Source organism: Solea senegalensis, linkage group LG7 (genome assembly GCF_019176455.1).
Source record: "Solea senegalensis isolate Sse05_10M linkage group LG7, IFAPA_SoseM_1, whole genome shotgun sequence".
NCBI lineage: Eukaryota > Metazoa > Chordata > Actinopteri > Pleuronectiformes > Soleidae > Solea > Solea senegalensis.
The window spans coordinates 3,494,407-3,513,046 of record NC_058027.1 but is presented as its reverse complement, the minus strand read 5'-3'; the positions used below and the strand labels follow the sequence as shown (position 1 = coordinate 3,513,046).

Below are 18,640 nucleotides of genomic sequence, written 5' to 3'. Positions count from 1 at the left end.
AATACTTCCAAAAAAAAAAAAAGTAAAATTGTAAATTTTAAATATTACTTAAATGTAATTTATTACTTTCCACTTCTGCCATTTGGGATATACTTTGAACCTGTGAGTCAATACTAAAATGTGACGTCAGAGAGTGTCGTCACTGGAAGGGTCATGAGCGAAACGTCCGACACAAGAATCAAATCAGTTAAAGATCAGTTAAAAATACTTAAAAACCACGTAAACGTGTGTTAATCTCCAGCATTTAAAAGGAAATGTCTAAAATCTGAATATATACATAACAGGAGGAGTCTGGTGACGTCACACCAGTTTCATGCAGCCGTGAAAAGCAGCATTAGTGGCTGCTTTTCAGATATATGTAGACATCTAAATAGTCATTTGGTTTTATTTTGTAGTTGAATATTGGCTCATTTAGTGCACATTTGCTCTAAGTTTTCAAAACCAAAGTCATTAAACGGGTTTTCTTGTTTCATTCAAGTTCCGTAACACCACATGACCACTTTTGTGATTTTACTGTCCTGATTAAGTACCAGCTACTCCATGGTGGTAAGTGTGGGGGAGGGGCAAATCCAATTCAGTGTACGGCCCCGTAAATGGTTGGGCCAGCCCTGACCAATATAGTTAGCACATTTCAGCACTTACTGTAAATATATATATATATATATCAGGTTATACACAGTTCACTTATTTAGGTTCAATTACTTTTGCAATACTGTATATTGGTACTAATAATCTTCATTATTTACATATATATAAATAATGAAGATCATATATACATATATATACACATATATATTTAGTTTTCCTAGTATAGTGTACCTTACTTTATAGGTTAGGCCCTGCGATGGACTGTCCAGGGTGTACCTCGCCTATCGCCCGATGTAGCTGACATTGGCACAGCACCCTCCTGCGACCCTCTGGTGGAGGATAAAGCGGTAGATGATGACTGACTGACTTTATAGGTTGGTACACGTATCATAGGCTGTGACTCTCTGCTATTTTCTGTTCCTGCTTGGAGTGGCCATGATGAAAGCAATTCCCCTGAATGGGTATGAACGATGTGTGACAGAAGATGTGCCGTATGAATGTGTGTGAATGGCAAAACGGCAGCGTGGTGGTCGTCAAGCCTGGAGAGCACCGATTAGTTTTTCATGTTTTTAGAATATAACATCCATCCATCCCTTTTCTATGGCTTTATCCTCCAAAGGAGGGTCGCATGTTACAGTTTCTTCACTGTTCAAAGCATCTGTTACTCCTCTAAGTTGTGTGTCCACTCGGAGGTGAGGGTGTACACGGCCAGAAGAGAAAGAGACAAAAAAAGATAGTACAGGTTAGTCGAAACAACGGAACAGAATGTGAATTTTCACAGGCCTTTAACATCTTAATTCCACACTCTTTGTATCATTCTCTCTGGTTTCTAAACACTGGTTTGTTAATGTGCAGCTGATATATTTATAAGCGTGATGACAGAGTGAACCGTGTAGACGGCAAAGCAAAGTCTGGAGAATCTCATGGAGGCACGAGATTTATGTGCGACATTTCTCTCTAACCTGACAGGCACTTACATGTCGTACCAGGGCTATATGACACTTTCAACAAATGTAAATTAGCACATTATTCACATCTCTGTCTCACAAGTTAGTCATGTTGATATGAAGTTTTAAACCTCAAAGGCATCACTGCTTTTGAACTTTAGAAATGTATAGACCTAAGAAAAGTAGCAATTCATTTCACAGCCGTACGTTAAAAGAAACTCCCAAATATTAAAAGTGTCCGTCCTGTGAACCTTCACACAAACCTTCCCTTTGATCTGTATGCGGGTTACCGCGGCAACCAAGGTAGTCGCCAAAAGTATGTTTGCAGGCATGGGACACAGCAGGCTTCTGCCCCGTCTGTCTTTTGTTTCATCGAAACCGCAAAGCCAGTGATTGCACCACCGACTTACTTCACCTGACCACTTCAGTCACTACACACTCCGACAAACACATTTCACACAAGGTCACACTCTACCAAATTATTGAATATGATTGAATTATTGTTGTATTTGTTTTGTATTAATTTAGTAATTGATTAATAACCGATTATCTGATTAATGGTTGCAGCCCGACTTGACTCGATACAATATTGCAACTTAATTTGACATGCGGTTGTTCATTTAACCCCAAGTAATTTAATTTCATTTACATAATGCTATTTGTTAGTTGTGAGTAGAACAAACTGGTGGTGTGGGAAATAACTTGTGTCATTATAATCAGCAAACAGGAACAACTATTTTTTAAAATGTTATTTAATTTTATTTATTAGTTCTGGTTTCCTGTCTGCAAAATAAGACTAAAATGAAGAACTTGGACCTGCTGCAGTTACATCGCTGCTTTTGAACTTTCAGAGTGACACATTTAACTAGTCCAAAAGTCAATGCCACAGATTTGTGTATTTCTTATCCAGAAACCATTTAATAACATTTCAAAGAAGAATCAAATTCCCTAACAAAACAAATTCAGCAATAAGAGGAGCTTTGGAAAGACTAATCCACACTATCCACTGATCGAGATAATCTACTGATTATGTGGGTTTAACTCTTATTGTTTCACTCTTGTAGATCGAGCCAAATTCACACAAAGCTGCTTTAATGAAATCAGAGTGGATTTTCCTCCTCAGAGGCGAAAAGACCCTGGTTTTCTCTGTTCACTGTTCGATGTCTGTGATCCCATTTTCACTCATTTAAAACGTTAACCACCTCTAATACACGTGTAGTAGTCATGTACACTGAGACTAACAGAGATGAAACAAACAGTATAAATTATGACATAACTGCAACACAATACACAGGTGTTGCAGTACAATACACAAAAAAACCATGACATGGTTTCCACTATTTTTTGATCCACACTATTGTGTATTTGTTTTTTCCTATTTAAGCTTTTTGTACTGTATTTCTGGAACTCTGCTGAGAGACGAGCTGCAGCGATCGGCTGCTCCTCTGTGTCTCCTCCATATATAAAAGCTATAAAGCTATATTATGTGACCATAAAGCTATAAAACACACAAAGGGAGAGATGAGTTGCAGTGATCAGCTGATTCTAAGGGACAATCTTCCATAAATGAAAACAATATTTACCACTCGGTCAGTTCTGTGTTGTTTCGGAAGTCCTCTAACAAGTGTTTCACCCAGACACTATTACATCATCAGCCGTGGCGCTTCAGTTACAGGCTTTGACCTCATTAACGTGCGTCTCATTCAGAGTGAGGGCAAAAAGACATGTTGTTCCAAACACACCTGTACAAATCTGATTTGCTGTCCAGTCTTTAAAAGGTCAATCTGGATCGAACGTCAGATTTTTCCTGCAGTCTGAGCAAAGCATTGTTTTTTTTTCCTGTGTTCCACCTGTCTGTGCATCTACTTCCTGAAGCGCTTGAACAGCGGATGAACACCCTTGGCGTTTGCAGAGGACTTGCCGCCGCGGCTTTGATATTCCATGTAGACGGTGTCGTCTGCGCCCGACATGGAGCTCATGGTGCCTGTTCGCCTCGAGAACTGAGGAAGATGAGAGGGGGAAAAAAAAAGAAGAAGTGAGAAAAGTGTGATATACAGTACAAGAGAAGAGGAATGCTGTGTTTCCATCATGGTACGTTTCAGTTTGGACCAGTAAATCTCTGGGTCAGGCTTGCGTTTCATCTAGAGCTGAAACGATTAATCGATGAATCAATTATTAACCGATTACTAAATTAATCGACAACTATTTTGATAACCGATTTATCGTTTTTTCATGATTAAAACAAGATTTCCGATTGTTGAAGCTTCTTAAATGTGAATATTTTCTCCATTTCTTTGCTCTGGATAACAAATAAATCATTAAAAGTCAATCATTTTGGTTTGTGGACAAAACAAGACATTTGAGAACATCATCATGTCCAGGTCTGACGACCACCGATCAAGATTTTCTATTATTTTAAGGACCAAAAGACAAATCGATTCATTGAGAAAATAATCGACAGATTAATCGATTATGACAATAATCGTTAGTTGCAGCTCTAGTTTCATCAACTCTTTTTTTCCTGCTCAGTTTGTGGCTCTAGCTGGTGTGAGCAATAAAAGGGGGCATAAAGCTCCCATGTCCTGCCTCCTCTGGGCAGATCAGAGGAGTATCAGACTTGATACACCTTTTTACCAACATACCAACCAGTGTCAAGTCTGCAGCCAGTCACCACAAGGACAATTAAAGTGTGGTCCAAAGAAGCTGAGGAGGCCCTGCAGGACTGTTTCCAGTCTTAAATTCTTATATTTATTATATTATTTTAGTTATGTCCCAACCTTCTTGTGCGTCTTGTTTTTGTATCTGTGTTGTATATTTCCTGCCGCTGTGACATTTTGGATTAATAAAGTTGTATTCTATTCTATTCTACCAAAGGAAAGGATGATGTAAAATACAATGGTAGGGGCTGGATATTTTGTAAACACAAAAATATACACACGGTACTGCACCACACCAGGGACAGCGTTCAGCTAAAGTCCTCACCTGTGGCCGTGCGCCCAGCTCCCCTGACACCACCTCCTCCTCAGCGTCCAGGTCTGAAGCAGCCAGCACCTTCTGCAGCAGCAGCTGTTGATCGTCTCTGTTGGAGAACATCAAGTCCTCTTCCTCCATCCCTGCCAATTTAGTGATGACCTGTGGAAGGAGAGGAAAACGTTACAGTGCACATTTTGTTTGGTCATAAACGTCAGCCCGCGTCTCCGGAGGAATTAGGGCTGGGGGTTATGGGAAAATCTAATCAATATTTCTGCAAACCTGGGTCATATGACTTAGAAATAACAACAAATATACGAGACATTTGGGGATATATTTATATATGTATATATATATACACATATATATAGATATGATATATGTATATATATATATAATCATTAAGTTATAAAATGTTGTGCATTTTATTCCAGTATAATGAATATGATGATTGTCAATGTTAAATCAGATACCATGACGATATCCGAAATCTAAGACCATATCCTGTCTCATGTCATGATATAGATATAATATCGATACGTTGAATGTTGTATAAACCTAGTGTTGACAGCAGAACAGCTTAAAGCTCCCTTCAGATGTAAACTATATCTCTGTGAGTGAAAGGTAATTTTCCTGAAGGCAGATTATTTTCTGGTGGCATTCTTTGTTTTCTTCCTCGAAAGCAAACTCCTGCTAATGAAACCAAACACTTCTCAATACTGGCTCCAACTAGTCTGGGGCAAGTGTATAAATAATCCAAATTGCTAACTTGAAGAAAGATTTGTTTTCAGGTCATTGGATTATGTTTAAATAAACAAATAAATGTTTGTCACATTTAGTTTGCCTAGTGACGATTTTGATAAAAGAAATGGACAATCTGTTATATGAGAAGACTGACATCACGGCACATCCACACGACTACGGTTTCCATTTGGAAAAAACAAAACATAAAAAGCAGATCAGTAAATGTGACTATTTGTAATATATTTAAAAAGATACAAAACAAGGCTTTATCAATGATTGGATTTATACGAAAAAATCTTTCTACTGCAATGACGACCAAACGTTTTGTCAGTAAGACAAAACCCTGTGTGCTTGCAGAAGTAATGGAAGTTACGAGGTTTCTTGAATGCATCTTGAAGCTGCTCCTCTAAGTTCAACACCCTGTCGATCCTACAGAAGTGATACAAACATTTACCAGGGTCTTTGAACGTGTCTTGAAAACGACTCCCGTTCAGCTCAACACGGCACACGCACGCGTCATGTGATATACATGTTTAGGTGTTAGTTTGGACGCAGATTACTCGAAACGCAGGTCTGGAAACTAACTTCTCTCAGAAAACTGCATTTTTAAAGTGAGAAAATATAGGATTTGCTATCATTTTATTTTTCAACGCATTCGAAACAAAAACGAACCCCCGTTTTCAGACGAGTTAAAAACGTGGCTGAAAACGAGGGACGTGTGCCGTAAAGTACAATTACTGAAAGCCTACATTGTGTAGTATTATGGATGTAGCCATAATGGTGTAATTCTATGAAAGCCCAAAAATAATGTATGAAAAATGAAAAAAATCACCTTAAAGCTGTAACCTTGGTCCACCAGGAACCTCTGCCTCTTGGTCGAATAAGCCATCTCCTGTGTGTCCTGGGACACCAGTGAGTAGAAGTAGGCATTATACTCCTCTGCTGCCATTCCTACACAAGTGACAAGGCAGTTGTGTAAGTATTTGTTATGCATGAGCAAAGAAATCCAAGTGTTTTGGCCTATTTTTTTTTTCTTCTCCCCCTTTTTCATTTTTAATTGGAGATACACTGACCTTTTTTGGCTCGTAAGACTCTTCCGAGCCTCTGGGCCTCCTGCCTACGTGATCCACCATGGGAGGAGATCTGGATCAGACAATTGGCCTCAGGCAAGTCAAAGGAGGTGTCTCCAACCTGTGGCAGGAATGTAGTACACACTCACATCTAAGATCTTTTCTTACAACAAGATATGGAAAGTTGAAAAAGTCTGTAAAAATGACACGTTTGTCATGTCATAATAATGTCGTGCCTATTACTGGCCACAGGAGAGCACACTGAGGCAGATTGTGCCTGGAGGAGTGAAGTCCTGAAACCAGAAATCAGAAAAAAATAAGACCGGTTTACCTTGGAAATAAAAATCGTGTTGATCTTTGGGTTGTGTTTGAAGTTCTGCAAAATCTGCATGCGCTCCCCCTGAGAGGTTGGACCATAGATGTACGGCCTAAGGATCACAAAAACAATAATGAAAATAGGCCTTTTCATAAGTTGCTGATAACATTAAAGGGACAGTGCCTGTTGTATAAGAAATTGACAGATTACATAAACTTACAAAACAAGACTGACAGACACAAAACAGAGATTAGCCACAGAACAAAAGGCTCACCAATTATAATCTGCTCAAGTCTACAATATTTTAAGAATATGTTCACCTCCACTTTACCTCACTATTAGACAGCCTTTTCTGACTGGAAACTAAGATTTGGCAGAAGGAGTGCACAAAGCAGAACTCTAGACTGTTCACTGTCCTAGCTCCCAAATGGTGGAATGAGCTCCCCATCGACATCCGGACAGCAGAAAGCCTCCGCATTCTTCCGCCGACGACTAAAAACACATTTCTTCCGACTCTACCTTGACTAAGACAACGACGACAAAAAAACAAACCAAAAAAAAGCTTGCTTATACATCGCATTTATGACTAGCACTTTATAGTTTGGCTCACTTGAAGCTCTTACTTACTTCTAGCTCTTGTTTGTACCCAAATGTTTAATGCACTTATTGTAAGTCGCTTTGGTTAAAAGCGTCTGCTAAATGACATGTAATGTAATGTAATGTAATGTAAAAAGCGAGTCCTGTTGCCTATAGCCAACTACTGAAGATGACGGAGAACCTTCACAGACAAGACAGTGCTATAGTACTGTGAAAAACCAACCTGGCTGCACGATCTTATTTTAATTCCAATTTTGGCTTCTCACAATTAAATGATGCGATACATGTGTGCTTCAGCAACGGAAATCTGTTGCTGAGCACTAAGCAACACATTCTGCAAAGTCAGAGTTGATAACAATGTGTCAATACCTTAAATACCTTTAACTATGACTCAGTTGACTTCATTCACGTCAGGAAAGTGTGACAGTGAGTTTGACATACACACTGTCTTATTTAATTATTTTAGTTTCCTTCTGTGACCTTTTAAAATGTCATGATAAAGGGTTAACAATGAAGTTATTCTGATTGTGAAGTAACGTACTTATTGAGGCGAATGGCGTACTCCTTTAAAGCAAACACGTTGTCGGCAAAGACGATGATCTTGTCGTTGCGGCGCTCGTGAAAGCGGATGAGGAACTGGCAGGCACGGAACTTGTTAGGGTTCATGGTGTAAAGCAGGATGCGCTTCTTTGTCTTTATGGCCACATACTCTCTGTAAAACTCTGGAGACATCGGGCACCATACCTATAACACACACACGAGACATTGATTTATTGATTTATCAATGTGGACATTGCTCTTGGTCAGTAAAATAACAAAAGTAGTAGTTTTTTTGGCATAGCAGGTTTCATTTGACTTTTCTTATTACAGTTTTAAGATATGAATTGTACTGTCATTTTGAGACTGGTTCACAACAGCAGGAGAATCTCCATCATCCAAGGGTGTGGGAGCACATCTATGTGGAGTGCTTTTTCTATCACACTCTGCCATTCATCAGAAGTGACATGCCCAAGGACACACCGGCATGTAAACTAGCCGAACAATCTCTGGAAAAGGTCTGGACTTAAGAGCATGTCTGAAAACAGCTTTACTTATATGTAAATAATGTAAATAAGCCAAGGTTCAATAAAAAAAGGCTAATTTCCACAAATACTCCTATACAAATACTAACTAAATGAAATATATAGTTAAGCTGTGTCTGCAATTTTACAGCACAGCATGGCACGGCACAGCACGACACGACACGCCACAGCACACAGGGGTTGTTAATACACTTCTGCCTCCATCAGTAAGTTCAAATGTGTAATCTTGCAACTTTGGCGTTTGAAATCCCTCGGATTTACCTAAGTGACTCAACCCCCTCTCTTATTTTCTGGTTTACCATAGCAGGACTCACCTCTGCACACTGGACTTTGGCAATGTAACCGTTGTTCTGCAGTTCCATCCAGTTAGCTTCATACAGCTTAGGCCCAATGAGGAAGTTGAGGTCCACGATCTTGTCATCTTCCCTGACCAGAGTGGCAGTGAGCCCCAGTTTGCAGTGAGCCTGGACGATGGTGAGAACGCGACGAAACATCTTGGCTACAGAGTAAACATGGAATTATTATGTTAGTGCGTTGATTAAAGTGAGATTTCCATTTTGTAAAGTGTGGTTGTGTCTTAAAAACACACTTAAGCCACTTAAAGGGCTTGCCGAAGAAAATCTATGCCTGCTCAAAATTTTGCCATATGTGGTAAATCCGAACAAAGATTTCAAACACCAAAGGAAAAATTATGATTTTCCCCATGGACTTTGGCGCAAAGTGACACAAACTTCATTCAGAAAAGGCTAATAGTGAGATTAAGTGTTGGTGAACACATTCTTAAGATACTGTGGCTCCTAGGCATACTTCACAAAAAGGTCTGGGTTTACAGCCGATGGCCTTTCTGTGTGGAGTTTGCATGGTCTCCCTGTGTGTGTGTGGGTGATCTGTGGTTTCCTCCAACAGTCTTAAAACATGCAGAGGTTAATTGGACACTCTAATAGTTGTTTGTCTCTGTGTGTTGGCCCTGTGGTGGACTGGTGACCTGGCCATGGTGGGATTGGCACCAGCTCCCGTGACCCTCATGTGGAATGAATGAAAACTGACGGTGTGTGACAGCTCACCAGGGATCGTGTGCACCTCATCCAGGATGATGAGTCCCCACTCCTGACTCCGCATCCACTCCATGACCCTCTCAGCCTCCCAGGAGCGCTTGGTGGTGTGACCCAACATGGAGTAGGTGCTAATGGCCACCGAGCAGCCGATGGGTTTGTCCTTGGCGTCTGAGGTGAAGCGGCAGATCTGAGAATCGTCGATTGTGGACCACATCTTGAACTGGGACTTCCACTGCTCCACAGACACAGCGGAGTTACCCAAAACCAGACAGCGTTTGCGCACTGTGCACGCTGCTGTCACGCCCACAAGAGATTTCCCAGCTCCTGGAAAGCAAATTACTCTCATGTCACAAACATATTTGCTCCGTGGTAAGGATTGACACTTGTATTGTGCCCATTCTTGTGTGAATCATCACAATTTTCTTTGTGTTGAGGTTAATGAGACTATTATACGTTTCTATCTATATTCAGTCTGTATTCTTATTCGTGGTGTTGTACGCATGTTTTGCTTACCGCAGGGCAGCACGATGACTCCAGAGCGAGCACGTCCATTGCCAAACATCTTGCGCAGACTCTTTTCCTGATACGGCCGCAGCACAGCGGTGGGTTTCAGGTCTATGTTGATGTCTGGGTTGACGGTATCATTGCGAAAGTCGTACTCTGCTAGGAGGGGATACTCCAGCTGAATGCAGCGCTTCTGCAGCTCCTCAATCATCTCCTACACCACGTCAAAGACGAGAAGCCAGTTATTTAATTTGTTAAACAAGTTATTACATTTGAAATACAATACATTTGACTTTAACCATGGGCCTGGTTCACATAGGACAAGTCGTGTGTGTGCTTTGTGGATGCGTTTTCTTGTTAACAAACATGCAGCCAGTGTGAACACTGAGCTAGATGTGAGCAAAATGCAGCACAGTGCTGATATTCAAATAAACTGTTGACTGCGCCCTTTTACAGTTGGCCTGATTACTAAACAATTAATATTCAGCAGTCATTTTCTGTGTGTAGGCGAGAAACAGAAATCAGATGTAAACCTGTTGAATCTCGAAGGAAACCGTCTGCGTCTCCTCTTCCTCCTCCTCTTCTTTATCCATCTGCTCATAGTAGCTGAAGATGTCCTCCGGGACTTGCTGGGTGGAGCTTTGACCCTCACTGGACTGCTGTGAGTTGGACATGCCTTCCTTTTCCTGGACTGACTTGGAGATCTGTTAAAAGGAAAAGAATGATGATGACGGCTACATATTTTTACCACTGTCAAAAAAGAAGGTTATGTTGTAGGCTGTGTTTGTATTCACAAAGGTTTTTAGTTCTTACCAATGTCAATCAGAGCTGAAGCTGCTAAAAATCCATGTGCCATTTGTAGCAGTTTGATGCGTTACACAATTATTTGCATTTTTATTCGCAAAAGTTTGGACAATCAAATCAGTTACCGAAATAACCGATCCATAATGTTTATTTTTTTGGTTTCTTTCTGTCGAGGAGCAAGACACACTGCAGCCTGGGACAGATTATGAGCCAGTGAGCCCCAGGCACAGACTGATAAAAGTTATTTGGCTGAGGGGCCCCTGTCGGATGAATAACACAACCCATGTTATATGATTGAGGGGCCCTATAAAGACATATCACATAAAATTACAAATTTGATTTGGCTTTATAGCCCCATTAAACTGGCAGGATGAGTGATGTTATAGCAAAGATATTGGGATAGAGGCTTGGGCTTTTGGGCCCACTGAGGCTGGACCCGGTTGACACATCCAGTAAACCATCCACAGTTACTTTGTGTCAATGAGATTATTCAAGGCTGTTTGTGTGTGTTTTAAAGAATCACATCAGTGCCTACCACTGTTAACTACGGGGCTGCAACTAAGGATTATTTACATTATCAATTAATCTGCCGAGTTGTTTTAGCCTCCCTTAACTGTTTAACTCTCTTCTTCTCATAATTCTCATCAGGCTGTACACTGAGCGGTGTAATGCTGCCCTCCACAGGTCACAGTTCCGAATCACAATTCAAAATTGTGGATTTTTTTAACACTCTTCCTCTTCTTGACATACCGCTGACTTGCTGTGGATGATTTCTGTGATGAGCTCAGTCTCGTCTCCATCCACGGTACGCAGGCGACATTTACGAATAACACTGTCCTGCAAGAGGCGCTGGATCACGTCGGGGAAGGCACTCTCAGCAAAATACCTAAGGTTGGACAGCACAGCAGGCAACACAGTTTGAGAGAAAACAGTGGAAGTGGAAAGAGAGAACGAGTAATAAGGAATGATGCAAAGATAGAAGTGGCTGTTGATGTAAGTTTACCTGTTGCGCTTGAGCACCAGCTTAACTTTGCCGTAGCTCACTGTGCAGAGCTGATTGAAGATAAATAAATAACCAATTATGCACTTTTTCTAAAAGTCCTCCCTTTTGTCTTCCTTCAAAAACAACACATGCTCTCTCAGTCTCACCTTAATGAACTGAATGATTCCCTCAGGTAAAGAGGTTTTGCTGAGTTTCTGCAGGTACTCCACAATATCAGAGGTCTGCAGCCCCACACTGACAGCTGCATACAGGGAGTAGGCTGTCAGCTTGTACTCATGGACGTGGTTAGGCCTACACACTGGCTCTGCAATGGCCACCAAGAAATCCTGTGCATACCTGTATACTGGGGAGAAGGCTTCCAGAAAGATGTGTCCATCTGGAGCCTTGAGAGGAATAAAATAAGATAACAGTGAGGGGCATAACCTTTGGCAAAGAACATAAAAACAAGACTATTTTGCTTTTAATTTGTAAACTTTATTGAGTTCTTACCACCCAGATTGGACGTGAAGAGTGATCATCCTTGAGCAGCATCTGAGATCTGTAGTCTTTGCCTCCATATTCATCCAGTTTGGTACCAGACTCATCCACTTGTTTCCCTGCAGCAGCAGGTATGGCCTCCTGAGACTCGCTGCCCACCGCCTCTTCATCGTCATCATCGTCCTCATGGAAACGCTTTTTGGACTTCTTGTCTGTAGAAGAAACGACAGAAACCAAAATCAGTAACAAGACTCGTACAGAATTGCTATAAGACATAGGTTTGTTGTTAACAACAACAACATGCCTATCAGTTCAAATTCTTTGACATTTTACAGTTAAATAAACAAATACACACACATTGATAAATAAAACATACATAAATTAACCATAAACGGACATTAAAAAAATAAATATGCAACCATTTCATGAGATTTCAGAAATAATTCACGGTCATGAATAAGGGAAGTTCAAGTTACATGTTAATAATATGCTAATATGTCATTTTGTATTGTTGTTTCTATTAAAACTTTCGTTCAGACAGATGCAAAAATATTGCATTACATGAACTATGTATCTTTACATACATGACACATTAAACTGATTATTATTATTCTTTCTATTAAAGACAAATAAAAAAAATAAAGTAGATACTGCGTTTTTGCTGATGGAGATGCCAAAAATTTGGATTAATCCTTCGACTGAACTTTCCCACAAAACCTTGTTTAACATTACATGAGCAGAATGCATAAATGTAAGTCACTTTCCCTTATCAGTTCTAATTCACTTTGCCTTTTAGCTACCACAGAATGTGTGACATTTGTAAATCTATGTTGCTAACTTAAGCTGTCTGGTCGTATGTTGCATTTTAACATTGGGAAATATTACTTTGCCATTTTAGTGTTTTAGTGCAATTTACATAAACAACACAAGAGGCATAACCTATGGCGAGACACGTATAAGTCCTACTTAAACATATATAACGTGTATTCTGTATGTTCACAAGAACAAACAACCAAGTCCTGCCATCAGCCTGAACAACGCTTTCACTTCAACTGCATCCTTTGGCTAAAACATAGCATAGGACGGAATTGACGTCAGCTAAGAGCTAACTAAGCAGGTTAAACGTAGCCTTAGCAACTCACCCCGGTCTCCTTTATCCCTTTTACCCATTTTCAAAAAGGTTTAAGCGACCAAATTATTCCGTAACGTGTAGGGGTTGTCTCCGAAATGAGCCTAAAACTAATGTGGATACACGGATAGGCTACCACTACTTCGTCTTATTGTTTGGTTGGCAAACAGCATGTGGATGCATTACCGCCACCTTCCGGACTGGAGTCTACATTAGTGCAGTACCCGATTATAGCAACAGTACGTAACATGTAACTGGATAGAGTTCCGCTCCCTCTGCCTTGAAGACAATTTTCCCATTGACCACAATAGCAAAAGAGACGCCTGTAAAAGTGTCCACAGGACACATCGATACATGGACATAGACACTTATATATCGTTATATTATATATTTATCTATATCTATAATTCATAGTTTCATATTTGTAAGACCTTTCTAAAGGCCATAAAAGGCCCAGAAAATCGTATTTCCAAGAGTGACGTCACAGATGTTTACGAGCACACCAAAGCGCGGTCATGTGGCATCCCGGGAACGGAAACTTAAATACATTAACAATAAATTAAGGCGATGGGGTGTTTTTCTTTTACATTTTTCAGAATATTACGACAAAAAAGGTTTTATTCTTCGCCCGTTAGCATTTATTTTACAACGTATTATTGATGAGCTGATATGTCTGATTCATTGAGGAGAGTTCCTTTCTCTCCAAAGCTCTTAATGTACACTCCAGTCCAGCAGGGGGTGGTAATGCCTCTGTAATCTACCAAACAGTAAACAGGAAAAGAAGAAGAAGCGGCGCGGTATAGTACATATGAGTTCCGTGTGTTTTTTTCTTTTTAACGTGATTATAATTAATGAATCGACGTGACTTAGTAAAAACATAGTTATTGTGAATTATGTCGTCTGATAAACCAATTGGCCCAGCTCTGCCTCCGATGTTCAGGAACGAAGAAAGCGACGAAGACTCTGATGATGAAAATGGGTGTAAGTGTGAGAGAAGCTCAACCCACGTTTGTGTAACTGCAATGTTGCCTGAGTTCTGTGTACTATCGTTGTATCATGTCGCTTTTTTTTGCTAATAGTTGGTTGTTTTCTCCTCGCTGTAGTCGCTGGCCCCGCTCTGCCTCCTGGTTACAAACGGGGAGAGGCGTCGAGCTCGTCGGATGAGAGTGAGCAGGAGGTGTCGGTGAAAAGAGCCAAGACAAGTCACAACAAAGAGTGAGCAGGTTCAACACGAGTGTTCCCCAAACTATTCATGGGGGTACCCACATTTTAGTGATGACCATTTCTTTAACCCCTACACCAACACCTCTCACATGTCACTATATTAGATACAGTAGGCATTGCTTGTTAATACACATGCAAGTCAATGCATTAAGGCATGTACTGTAGACATGGTGAAGACGACCTGCTAAAGATGAAACTGAGGATCAAAATGAGGTGATTTTGAGTATGAAGGATGTTGGTGCCTGGTATGAATATTTAAAGTGCAGTTGTCTTCATTCTCTGGGGCTGGGCGGGAGAAAGTGACTGTCCTGACTTTGACTGGTTCATGATACTATGACTACCATGATGCTGCCCAGGTTGTTATTTTGGAGATCCACTGATTTGTTGACTGATGAAATGTACATGAAAAGGAGATGCTGGAGGTCCACTGTTAGGGTATCCATATCAATTTCTAGATTTCTAAAACAGATTTGGCATTTGGTCATGACATCATTTACAGAGTCAAAGTCAGCGATGACCAGATCGAGGATATGATCTGTGGTATGTGTGGGGTCTGAGATTAAAGCAGTCCATGGTATGCAGAAATGTCTGCTTTTGTTTGTTTTTTTCCCACTTGTCAAAGACGACGACTTCTCCTCCTTCAAAAAACAAAGAGGAGTCTATACAATAGTGTATTACTTACTTCATCTGTGGCGAACATTGTTGTTGTTGATATGGCAGCGCACAGAGGGGGAGGTGACTAAGGGGGTTGTGACTGTATAGCGTTCAGATCTGGAGCTATCCAATTGATATCTGATCATAAAAAACACATTTTAATGCTAGGTGTAAAGGCATAGTTGACAAAAGTGCTGTGCATTAAGAAACAGTGAATGCCAAAGGAAGTGATGAGGCCTGTGTAATGTGTAGCAGGAAAAAACATTCCACAATTTGGGAGCTGCAACCACGAAGGCCCAATCCCCCTTCCGATTCAACCTTGTTTTTCTTATAAACCATTTGTATGAGTGAGCTTTTCCCGAAAATTGTACAGATGACTTAAACCCCAAATATCTTTGGTTGTTTATTTGTTTTTGTTTTTTTTAACAGGGAGGAGAAATCAAAGATATCAGACGATGATGATGACGGTTTCTTTGGACCAGCTCTTCCACCGGGATTTAAGAAACAACAGAGTTCACCAGAAAGGTGAGCAAATTGACTTCATAGTTTTATTTTCTGCTCCTACTCCAGTCAATGATGGCAAGTGACATTAGGTTGGCTCGGGCCACATTTGTCTGTTTATTTATGGTTATGACAAATGAAAAAAGTTATCAATTCTTCTTTATGAACTCTTGTTAAACTGCAACCATAATCCAGCCATGGTGATTTATTTTGATGTCTTATTTTTACATGCTATACGTCTATTTGTTGAATGCTCCAATGGTATTTTTTGCATTTGTACATTTATGTAAAAATATTTTTAAAATATCAGTTGCACAAGCATATACCACAGCAATTACATGCATTTTGTTTTGAGGCTTGCAACAAAGTTGTACGATAAAAGATTAAAATAATAGCTAATCCAAGTAAAATGAACTATAAAGTAATAGAAAATGGCTTCATAGAAGTAGAGGAGAATACTAAAGATGCTCCCACTGTATTTTCAATAAAGCCATTCCATTTAATCCTGTTTTACTCTCTGTTTCACAAAAAGATCTTGAAATATCCATGTCAATCGGCGTTACTGAACCTGACCTGAACCTAATAGTAGTTTCTGGATTTCTGTCAGGTTTCCATGTTCTAACGTGAATAAAAAGTTAATTATGGAAGCTGTAACTTTACAGTGTCCCCTCAGGCCGCCCGTGCTGGGACCAGCTTTACCACCTGGGTTTCGCAGAGCATCACATGATGACGATGATAATAGTGATGGGAAAGATGGAGAGAGTTTCCCAGGGCCTGCTCTGCCCCCAGGTTACCAGGCTCAGCCCTCCAGTAGCGAGGGAGAGGAGGAGGATGTGTTTGGACCAATGCCAGCGAAAGGGCCTATCATTCACTCTGTGGCTCAGGACTTTGAGCGTCGAGCAAAGAGGATGAAAGACAAGCTCACGGGAGCAGATGTGAGTCCCCAGTCATTTTTGTATCAGCATTTAAGCCTTGAATTAGCACAAATATCTGGAGTTACACAGTTTTTTGTTTTTTTTTGCTGTCTCAATGTGTATCTGTGTGTATTTCCCGTTCAAACAGGAAACTCCCGAGGTGGTGACCAGAGAAACGTGGATGACAGAGCTCCCACCAGAACTGCAGCACATCGGCTTAGGGGCCCGAACTTTCAAGAAGAAATCTGGCCCAGAGAACAAAGATCGCTCGATTTGGACAGATACACCAGCGGACAGGGAGCGCAAGGTCCAGGTAGTTAATGGAAAACAACTTCTACTAAATGTTTGGTAGTTCTTATTAAACATCTTGTAGCCTCTACATTACTTCCATGTAATTCATTGTTCTCTTATTGACCGATAGGAACGCCTCGAGGCAAAGAAGAAGGGGGAGAAGGAGAAAGACAGTGTCCCACAAATTCCACACAAGGATTTGGAAATGGCAGAGAAGGTGTCTCAGTATAATGTAAGTTCTATTACACAGTCATTCCTTCTTGTTGGATATCTACATGAAATGTAAATATCAGATGTACATTTTTTTAAGACCCTATTCAGACCGTGTATCAAGTGATCCGATCATGTGTAGATTGCACTTGGTACAGGTCTGAATGCTCCCGATCCATGGCAATATTCCTGAGCATGCTTTTAATGCAGTCTGTCCTCAGGATGGATTAGAGACTGCCTCCTTACCTGACATCCTCTGACCCATTGTTTTTTGGGTTTTTTTTTCACACTAAATAGCGACCATACATCGATTTATTTGAAGCCACCACCACAATATTAAAAATAATATTTAGGATTGTTCAACCAGTCATGATGTCAGTGCATATCTGTGGGAAGTGTGAAGTGAAATCCCATCTAAGACACATGGAGGATGCATTGTAATGCCAGGTGTTGCGGACAGATGTTAATACTAGGGCTGAAAAAGGCCCAACTCCAGACTAAAATGTCTCTGCCTTCTCTCTGTTATCAGGACTCCAAACGTGCTGAATCCCTGATGAGTTTGCACTCTAAGAAGTTGAAAGAGAAGGAAAAGGAGAAGGCCGACGCGCCAGTGGAGAGGAGGCCATTCGATCGGGACGAAGACCTGCAGGTGAACCGCTTCGACGAGGCACAGAAGCAGCGGCTGCTGAAGAAATCTCAGGAACTGAACACGCGTTTCTCCCACAGCAAAGACCGAATGTTCCTGTAGCCAATTATGTGAATATAATGTGCTCAAATTTTCAGACCTCTCGTGACAGCCCAGCAGGTGACATTTCCACGCAGGTTTTTTTTTTTTACAAAATGCACTGCTCTGCAGAAAGTGATGTTGTTTCACACCGAATTTTATTTTGTGTTGGTCAATGATGCAAGCTAAACTTTCACGTTTTTGAACTGGCTCAGGTTGTAATAAAGCAGGAGCTGATGAAGCTTGCATTTCTTTCTCCAGGATACACAGTGAAGAAATGTGTTTTTATTCTGTCGATTGTCAGTTTTTTCTTCAGGTGTTCACATATGTGAGACATTTTGACCAACCTTTACAAATTCAAACACGGAGTGATCATTTAGTCGTATATTATTTGGTGTTTGTAAATAATGAGTGAAAACTTAGGGGACATTTTTATCCTAACTTTTTTTGGTCATCCAAGCATTAAAAACTCATTGCCTCAAGCTCTTCTGAACACGCTTGAAACTGATTGATTGATTTGAATTGGCTTACATTTTATACAGATTGCTATTATATAGAAATCTGTATAAAATACCTGCAATCTGCATTCAATCCAATAAACTAATTTTGTTGTTTATTTTGTGTTTTTCATGCCTTTGTGGTGTTTTCTTCAGGATATCTGCATGTTTTTGTCATTGTCAAAGTCTTAAAGATTACTGAATTGAGCTCCCTTAAAATGGTGAAAGAGTTATTTAAGTATGAAAAAATACTGTAATAATTTATATATTACTGAAAAGTTAAAATATATCTTTTAAAGTCTTATGTTTGTTTTGTCCACACAGCCAGAACAAGAGTTT

General features: G+C 40.3%; 2 protein-coding genes across 3 annotated transcripts; one reads left to right on the top strand and one right to left on the bottom strand.

Moving 5' to 3' along the window:
• Window positions 1-1,356: 1,356 nt before the first annotated feature.
• Window positions 1,357-13,449, bottom strand: ercc3 (excision repair cross-complementation group 3). Of its 2 annotated transcripts, XM_044030959.1 has the most exons (15): window positions 13,300-13,442; window positions 12,170-12,369; window positions 11,827-12,063; window positions 11,681-11,730; window positions 11,428-11,563; window positions 10,407-10,577; window positions 9,883-10,087; window positions 9,379-9,693; window positions 8,629-8,813; window positions 7,774-7,976; window positions 6,651-6,747; window positions 6,323-6,440; window positions 6,082-6,200; window positions 4,518-4,667; window positions 1,357-3,535 (listed from the first exon to the last, which is right to left on the bottom strand). In XM_044030959.1, the coding sequence occupies exons 1-15, from the start codon at window positions 13,325-13,327 to the stop codon at window positions 3,398-3,400; spliced, it is 2,352 nt and encodes a 783-aa protein (XP_043886894.1). In that variant the 5' UTR covers window positions 13,328-13,442; the 3' UTR covers window positions 1,357-3,397. The 2 variants fall into 2 exon arrangements, with proteins under 2 accessions (XP_043886894.1, XP_043886895.1); XM_044030960.1 differs by lacking the exons at window positions 1,357-3,535; window positions 4,518-4,667 and having other exon boundaries at window positions 6,120-6,202; window positions 6,324-6,440; window positions 13,300-13,449.
• Window positions 13,450-14,044: 595 nt separating this feature from the next.
• gpalpp1 (GPALPP motifs containing 1) lies at window positions 14,045-18,420 on the top strand. Its single transcript, XM_044029603.1, has 7 exons — window positions 14,045-14,267; window positions 14,390-14,501; window positions 15,594-15,689; window positions 16,339-16,600; window positions 16,728-16,892; window positions 17,001-17,102; window positions 17,610-18,420. Exons 1-7 carry the CDS (start codon window positions 14,180-14,182, stop codon window positions 17,826-17,828), a joined length of 1,044 nt encoding a protein of 347 aa, XP_043885538.1. The 5' UTR covers window positions 14,045-14,179; the 3' UTR covers window positions 17,829-18,420.
• Window positions 18,421-18,640: the final 220 nt, after the last annotated feature.